Raw genomic sequence first — 8,648 nt, forward strand, 5'->3', positions numbered from 1 at the left:
GCAGGGGCAGCCTCAGTCACGTGGGAGTGGGGGGGAGGGGGGCTTCCCTGCTGGAGGGTAACCCAGGCTCGACCTGGAGAGACGGGGAAGGGCAGGGAGGGGGCGTCATTTCCAGCAAGGGGCTTAGGACAGGTTGGTCCTGACTGTGACCAGGGTTTTGTCAAAGTTGCCAGGAAGTTAAAGAGGGGGTGAGCAGGGTCCCAGACCGCGTCTCCCTCGCTGGGCAGGGGGGAAGGGGGGGAGCTTGGAGCCTATGAATGGGACATCAGTTCTTCTCCGCTCTCCCTGTGCTCCCTCTGCGGGGAGGAGGTTGGGACACACCAGCCAGAGCTGAGGTGGGCAAAGCTGGCTTCCAGCATGATGTCGCCCCGTTCTAGGGTGAGCTGTGCCCTCCCCAGCCCCCCCGGGCTGGGCTGAGGTAAGCCTATGAAGAGGCGGAAGGCCCAGGCAGGGTCCCCCCGGGGCTGGGTGGAGGCCTCTCTGGTGTAGGTGTGGGAGGGAGGGTTCCTGCCTCTCCTTCAGCTCCAGCTCTTGTTACAGTGGCTCTTTCAGGGAACAGATCTCCTTCTGCACCTGATTCCGCTACTGTTACTGTCTCCCCAGGGGGGACTTCCAGGGAGGTCCAGGGAGCCCAGGGTGCCCAGGTCCACAGCTTTCGTGCTGGGATGAAATCTGTCCTTTTGATTCTAGAGGTGAGGGGTAGGCAGGGAGGAGGAGGAAGAAATGGTTGGAGGGGATCCTCCTGAGTATTGGAAATGGGTCCACATTTGAATACCCCTCCATTGCCCACCCTGGGGGAGGGGACTGGAGTTAAACAAGGTGAGGAAATGCTGGAAGCATCTATTTCATGGTGTTCCCAGGTGCTAGATGTAGACTCGCCTTTCTCCTGTGCCGGGAGGATGCTCTAAACTTCTCGCCTCGGCCTTACCCAATGCCCGGCATGAACTTCGGTAGAGCATGGGAGCTCCGGGAGCCCCGGTTTTCCCACCTGGAAAATGAGGCTACTGGAAAAAGCCAGTGTCTTACATTATGTTTTGCTTTATATGGTTACAAGACGTTCAACTCCACAGTGGCTGCCCTGTGGGTACTTCAGGGGTATTTCAAGGGCAAACAGACAGAGATTGCTTTGAAAATGTAAACGCACTATTAAATGTGAGGTATTATCTGATCTCCTAATTCAGCACGGCCATTTCCTCCTTCCCAACACCACCTGCATGCACTTCATATGCAGGGAGTAAGTGAATGTTCTGAGGGGCACCCCTTTCTCACGGGAGGAGGCGCCGGTCCTTCCTGTTCCTCGGCCCCCCTCTCAGGCTGCGTTCCTTCTGTTATGGGGCCCCCAGGGCTTTGAGTGTTTGTGCTCAGAAAACATCAGCCCCTGTAGCTCTTCATCTCCCCCTGGCGTTCCTCTCCCGCTATTTCTCAACATTGGTGCTACTGAAGGCGGGGGGCGTTCCGGGAAGGGGAAATGGTGGGCACAGAAAAAAAGTTTATAGGGGTATGATATCGAAAGCACTGGGTATGTGCCTGAAAGGGCTCTATTTTTCTTTTAAATGTCCTTTCCTTGCCATTCCTTCACCGATCTTTTTCACTGTGCACGCAAGGAACTTTAGCAAAAAAGACTTGGGGAAGGGAGCTTGGAGTAAGGGACAAGTACCTCGATCTGCGAAAATCAGTTGACCCCCAGTGGGAGGGGGGGAGTGAAGAGGGAGAGCGTTCCCCTGTTTAATCAACAGTAAGAAATCGGAGACATAAAAGGAAAACGAAGGGAACAACAATTAAAAAAAAAATCCCCGCGCACAACAATACAATCTATTTAAACTGTAGCTCATACTTTTCATACCAATGGTATGACTTCTCTGGAGTCCCTCTTCTGATTCTTGAACTCTGGGGCTGGCAGCTTGCAAAAGGGGAAGCAGACTCAAGCGCTGCACGGGCAGGTTTACCAAAGGTCTCTAATGGGTATTTTCTTGTTCTTAGCCCTGCCCCTGAATTGTCAGACGGCGGGCGTCTGCCTCTGAAGTTAGCAGTGATTTCCTCTAGAGCCTGGCCTTATCTCCGGCTGCACGTTGCCTGTTGGTGACTAATAACACAATAACATTGTCTGGGGCTGGAATAAAGTTGGAGCTGTTTACCCCCACTCTATAGGGGTTCAATATAAAAAGGCGGCGGAGAGCTGTCCAAGTCAGACGCGCTTCTGCAGCGGCGCTGGGGCGAGCGCGCAGAGGGTCCTCGGTCGGGTCGGCGCCGCTGTCCCCGCGTGCGTCCGCAGACCGCTCCCAGCTGTCCCCCGCACGCCAGTGCCGCGTGCGCCCGCCGACCTTTCCCACTGCCGGCCCTCCTGGCAGAAAACTTCTTTTTTCTCTCCGTTAAAGAGCACTTAGGCTGAAGGCTCACTTCGAGATCTGAATAACCAGAAGCGCTTTGAGGGACCCGAAGCTATTACTTTTCTTCGTCTTCTTTTGGGTTCAGTTGGCAGGGGAGGACTTTGATCCCCCCCCACTTTTTTGGGTTCAGTTGGCAGGGGAGGACTTTGATCCCCCCCCACTTTTTTTTTTTTTTCCAGAATGGATTATTTCCCCATGATTTTCTCTCTGCTGTTTGTGGCTTTCCAAGGAGCTCCAGAAGCAGGTAGGCACGGCGACTTGTAAACCTCTGAACGTTAATGTCTTCTTGTCCACCTTAAAGTTTTTCTTGCTTCTGTTTTCCCCTTCTTTTTATGACTGCAGCTTAGATAGCAAGTGTCTGGGAATTATTGCTCGAAGCTACTTAAGTTTTCTAGTGGGGAAAAATAATTCCTCTATTGAAAACAATTGCTCCTGTGGCATTAAAATAACTTATTGGTATAAGTATATAGTGTATTTCCTTGGCTTTTAAAAATATAACTCAAGAAAAGTAAAGACAAGATATAATTTAGCCAAATGTATATTTGCAATATATGTGTTCGCACAGGTGATAGGACATATAGGGACTTATATATCTTATTTAAATACTGTTTTAATAGTGTGTGAATGTGTAAAACATTTAAACATTTCAGCTCGAAGCCAAGGAATTTTATTCAAGTCATTCAAGCAATATATGAGCAGTAAAATCACCTGCAGAACAGTCTGTTGAATAACCCTCGGGCGGTTTCAGGGTGAAGCAGATGTTTTCTTTAAAATTTGTCATTATTGACTTTAGGCTTCTTTTGGCAGGTTTTTGGCACTCAAAACAGTGTGAGGTCTATTTTCAGTTTTATTCACCTGTTGTGGGAGGGAAGCTAAGATAAATCTTGGCTGCCTGAGGATTTAGATAGTACACGTATATCTGCCCATTTCCCCCCTCTTAGGGTCAAGCCCTTTTTTTGTGTGTGGCTTTTCATGACCCTGACTAAAGAGAAAAGATGTCAAGGGAATGAAAATCCTGGAATGTGTCTGATCATTTGAAATGTACAAAATTGGGCGGATAAGCCTCATGGCTAACTTGTCAGTAAGAAGAGGCCGTGCTGCAGTGGGGAAGGGGGAGGCAGCCAGTCCCCCACATGCCATCCTGCTCTGGGGATCCTGAATTCAAAATCCACAGAACCTTGATTCGGTCCCGGAGCTGCTGCTCAGTCTCACCCTAGGTCAGTGCTTTCTCTGGAGTTTACCACGTGCGATGAGTATTGTAGAGCTGGTTTCTCTTCTTTCTCTCCAATCATCCCCTCAAAGCTCTTGAACCTCACCTAATTTCAAGGACTATGTATCACCTGGGCTACTCCCTGCCCTCCACCAGGTGTGAAGTGGTGGGTACTCCCCTAAACTGCAGGGGGCAGTGGCTCGGAAGCTAGGAAGAGGCAGGTGATTTATGTAGCTTCAGAGCTTGGTCATCAGCCCACTTTACGCCACTGTCCTACGAAATTGGGCTGTCCTATTAAATTCCATGCAGAAGCCACCCCAGATTTCTAACAGGCAGCATGTCCACGCATTTCTCTGGGGGCTGGTCAGTTAGTCCCCTTTTCAGGTGGCTGTTCCTGCTGCACGTGTGTAATCTCCCTGAAAGTGGATAAGCCAGTGGGGGGTAAAGGTGAAGTCATGTTAAGGAGGGAAAAGATAAAGAGCCCTTTTTGCTCTGTGTTTCTTGTTGAAGGCGGGCTGCAGGCTTCATGGGCTTTTATCTGCTCCGCTAGATCCCAGGGGACATGCCCCGCTGACCTGCTCTCTCTCTCCCCAGCAGTCTTGGGTGCAGAGCTCAGCACGGGCTTGGACAGCGGAGGGGAGAAGTCTGCCGCCAGTGCACCCTGGCGGGCCCGCCGGTCCAAACGGTGCTCCTGCTCTTCCCTGATGGATAAAGAGTGTGTCTACTTCTGCCACCTCGACATCATCTGGGTCAACACCCCCGAGTGAGTCTCTAGAGGGCGTCGTCACTCTAGCTATTCCTTACCTCTGGCTTCTCCAGAGACTGGAGCCCGGGGATGCTCATTGCTTTGGGGCGGGGTGGGGTGGTGGTGGTGGGGGTAGGTGGGGGGCTCCTGGTTTGGATTCTGAAGGTAGCACTTCTGATGACATGAAGGTGCCTCGCGGGTGGGGGTGGGGAGGGTGCCCCCCCGCCCTTCCTGAAAATACCAGGCGGGGTGATTCTTTGAAACACAGGGGAGGGTCTTCTGAGCCCCCATGGCTCAAAGACTCAGGACAGGAGAGATGGAAAATGCTGATGGCAAGCAGGACTCTGTCACACATTTCTGAGGGGGGATTTTTTTTTTTTTGGTGGGATCTGCTTGGGTTTCGGGAATAAACTGCCGAGGTCGGACGTGGGTTAGTCTAAGCCATTCTACTCTTGCTAGGCAGCGGGGATTGTACAGAGCGATCATCAGTCCCTTCATCTTACTTATAGAAAAGCATAAACCCAAATTGTGGACATCACTTGTGCAAGAATGAGTCCAGGGCAGAGCTAGACCTGGAACAGGAGTGTCCTGACTCCTCTGTACTCTCCCCTTAGAAAAGCCCATTTCAAGACAGCAATAGAAACACAGTCTGCAGATTTCTCTTCTGCTTCCAGAGCTGGAAGAAAGCAGGTTCTCCCCCTCCTTCACCCTGAAAACTGGCTCACCCATCAGCCACAGTTGTAAACAAAAACACGGCACACAGTGTCCTGTATCGGGTGGCCAATTATGGTGAGGGATGCCCCAAAGCCAAACAAAATCAAATCAAACAAAAACCACAATGAGCCTAAAACTTAAAAGGTGATGCTACCAAGGTGAGGACTTTAGTCCTTTCAGGTGAGGCTCAGAAGGGACACTTTGGAATTTACCGGGGAGCCTTCTGGCGAAGAGTCCTTCTATTAGTCACCAGCTGCAGGAGATGTGCGAGGCTGGGGGTGAACCGTGCGTGCCTTAGTAGATCTCACCCAGCACCCGCCCCCCAAAACTCAGGAGGCACTTTTGGCATTATCATATGACTTAAATTGAAAATAGATTTTCAAAATCATGTGAGTCATGGTTTTGCATCGAAGTCCCTCCCCCGCAGTAGCTGTTAACTAGATGGAAAGTCAGAAAAGGAAGAAAATAGGAAACAGACACCAAAGCAGAGATGTCATAATCTTGGACAAAAACCAAAACTGCTTGTGTGGAGAAGAAACTGAAATTTGTTAAGAATCCAAATGGAATTTCATTGAGTTAGAAAACTGGTTTTCTCCTGGTGAGGGTATACACACTCAGGGCCATTGATGGGCACACAGAATGCATCATTTCAAAGACTATTAATTATGCTAATATCTTTTGTTGATCTTTTTTGATAATAGGCACATTGTTCCGTATGGACTTGGAAGCCCTTCTAGGTCCAAGCGATCCTTAAAGGATTTATTTGCCACAAAGGCAACAGACCACAGGAAGAGATGCCAATGTGCTAGCCAAAAAGACAAGAAGTGCTGGACTTTTTGCCAAGCGGGAAAAGAACTCAGGTGAGGTAGAAACCCTTTTGCTTTCAATCAGTTTTATGGCCTCCTGATCTTCCTGCTTTGATGTTGCCTTTTTGTTTAAGAGAAATTAACAGAGATTTTGGGAGAGCTGAAGATACCATTGCTGAAAAGTTTTCCTCCTATCTGTGTTTTAACAGGGACCAAGACAGTATGGAGAAGGGCTGGAATGACCATAAGAAAGGAAAAGACTGTTCTGAGCTTGGAGAAAAGTGTATTCATCAGCAGCTGGTGGCAGGAAGAAAAATAAGAAGGTAAGAGACTCCCAAGGACAGCTAGCCCCAGTCACCAGTGCTAATGGGTTGCTCCCCCAAGTACTCTCACCTTGATGGAAGAAAGGCTTAGAAGAAAAGAACAAAGATCTTCATAGTCAATAGATTAGAAAGAGCAAAGGAATCCCTCTCAAGTATTTTTGAATGCAGACCTTTGCCCACTATACACTTGGATGATCTTAAGCACGTGCCACTCAGTCTAAAGTTAGATTTTCCCAACAAGATACATCTACAGACACCTTTGACATTTGGTCATATCTAGTCCTTGCTTTTCTGAGTCAATGCATTTGCTGCTTTCCTTGAGAAATTAACAATCCTTTCCGGGAAAGGAGTTTTGATGTTTATTTTATATTACTTCGTTTTATTTTTAAATCAAAGTGTCATGTATGATCAAGTTCTTCAAAAAGTAGCAGTTACTCCAATGGCCAAAGGGAAAAATAAAGTCATTAGGTAGGGATGGTGAGCATTAGACCATGCTGTTTGGGGGGTTTATTTATTTTTTTAAAATAGGGAAGTGCATTTGCTGAGAGCCCATGTCATTCTGAAAAGCTCTCATCTCTTCTAGTCGGTCGTGAGCTGGGGCAGAGAAGGGACGCACATTAGTCCACACCCTGGGGTTGTGATGGGCAGCTCTAGAGGGATGACCCTTCCAAATCCAAAACCTTTTGGAATTCACAAGAGGAAATCTGCACTTGGAGCTGTCACGTGTTCTACATTTCCCTCTCCTGGTCCATGGAAAGTTTTCCTAGAAATCCAGTGGCAAGGAGTTCTGTGATCAAAGTGTGTTGAGCAGCAATGACATCTGCATTGTTTACTGCTGATGGGTGGGACATCCTCAGCTATCTGGGATGTCTCGTTGGCCATTGTTGTTTCCATATTTATAATGTCAGGCCCCCGATGCTCCCTCCAGATCACCGGGTTCCGTAAGCTACAATTCCTCAACTAACTTGGAAATTATTATTATTTTTCTATTCGTTTTTATTGTATCAACGATTGAATCACTATTACAGTTCCCTTTCTTTTTCCTGCCAAAAGAAAACATTAAACCTGCAAAAAATATAGATCTGTATTTTTTAATTGCCATACACCATTTACTTTGGACCTACCTGTACGCCTCATCTCTTTTTGTTCCTTTCCCACCAAGTCACTTTTAATTGCTTTTGTGATTAGGAAGACATCCATGGCTATTTGAGACCTACATGGAGGTAGTTTCTATATAGAATCCCGTGGTGGTAGTTGGGATGGGGCAACAGAAGAAAAGGGAATATCTCTAGTTTACCTTAAAATTGTACTTTAAAATTGTACTGAATGCCCAATTCCCTTTAGATATGACCATAGCTCCTCTCCCCTTCCCCCCATCCCCAGCATAAAGGTGGGGGGGCTGCATTTTCACTTGAGTTTAACCAAGAGTAGCATACTGTTGCGGTCAGTGGGGAAAGTTCAGGAACCAGACTTAGATTTGTTTGTGCCGGATTCTAATTTTAGATGCCTCTTTTGCCTAGAAATTTTTTTTTTTTAAATAACATTTGTTTTCTCTTGTCTTGTTTTAATAGGTTGGACACCATCAGCAACCGCATCAAAACAGCTTTTCGTGTTGCAAAGCTGAAAGCAGAGCTCTACAGAGAGAAGCAAGTGACCCACAACCGAACACACTGATGGCAGGTCCCTGGGGCCCGTGGCCCACCCGCCCGCAAGCCTTCTCCTCCACGGAGGGAACCCTGTGGCTGATTCTGCACTCTCTCCCCACGGCTGGGATCAGAGCAAAAGCATCCTGCCTGCTTCGACCATTTCTTGTTCCAGACTGTCAGTGGACCAGTGCCCTCGTTCTAAACGTTACAGTGAAGTTTAAGGAGTCCCCCAATCCATCTTCATTTGCTTCCATCAGTGATAACCGCTTTCGTCTCTCCTCGTTTGGGGTAACAATGGACCACTCAGAAAGCAGAGAGACACACAGTGACTTGTGAATTAGGGTGTCATCCTCCAGAGGGAGGACAGGAGATTCCATACACGGTGGAATTTCTGAAGAGGGTCCGAAGGGAGTGTTTGTGTCTCACTCAGGCGCCTGGCACATTTCAGGGAGAAACTCCAAAGTCCACGCGAAGGTTTTCTAAGGAATGCACAAATTGAAAACACACTCGAAGGACACTCAAGTAAAAAAAAAAGAAAAGAAAAAGAAAAGGAAAAAGACTTTTTTTGCTTTTTAAATTCACAAAATGCAAAACTAAAAGAAACTGTTACTACTGTAAATCGGGATGGGTTTGATGAATCTGAGTCTACCTCACCTCTGTTGCACTCTTGTAGAAGTACTTTCCCACCGTTAATTATCGCCCCCCCTCCCCTGCCCCCCGGCTCGGCCCCCTCCTGCCATCCCCTGCCCCAGAACCCCCGTAGTCAATCTTGGCCTCATAGATGTCTAGTCTACCATGTCAGTAGTAGATGTCACAT

General features: G+C 48.1%; 1 protein-coding gene across 1 annotated transcript; it reads left to right on the forward strand.

The window, feature by feature from the left end:
• Positions 1-2,567: 2,567 nt before the first annotated feature.
• EDN1 (endothelin 1) lies at positions 2,568-7,859 on the forward strand. Its single transcript, XM_028107555.2, has 5 exons — positions 2,568-2,631; positions 4,192-4,360; positions 5,758-5,916; positions 6,072-6,185; positions 7,757-7,859. Exons 1-5 carry the CDS (start codon positions 2,568-2,570, stop codon positions 7,857-7,859), a joined length of 609 nt encoding a protein of 202 aa, XP_027963356.1.
• Positions 7,860-8,648: the final 789 nt, after the last annotated feature.

Source organism: Eumetopias jubatus, unplaced genomic scaffold (assembly GCF_037043125.1).
Source record: "Eumetopias jubatus isolate StellerSeaLion01/CBP00866 unplaced genomic scaffold, mEumJub1_p1.0 scaffold_6, whole genome shotgun sequence".
Lineage (NCBI taxonomy): Eukaryota > Metazoa > Chordata > Mammalia > Carnivora > Otariidae > Eumetopias > Eumetopias jubatus.

Excerpts from the sequence above, each read along its gene's own strand:
- EDN1 (XM_028107555.2), top strand. The coding sequence starts at position 2,568 with ATGGATTATTTCCCCATGATTTTCTCTCTGCTGTTTGTGGCTTTCCAA. Across the intron at positions 5,917-6,071 it reads CAAGCGGGAAAAGAACTCAG|GGACCAAGACAGTATGGAGA; the intron begins GTGAGGTAGAAA and ends GTGTTTTAACAG. Across the intron at positions 6,186-7,756 it reads GCAGGAAGAAAAATAAGAAG|GTTGGACACCATCAGCAACC; the intron begins GTAAGAGACTCC and ends TTGTTTTAATAG.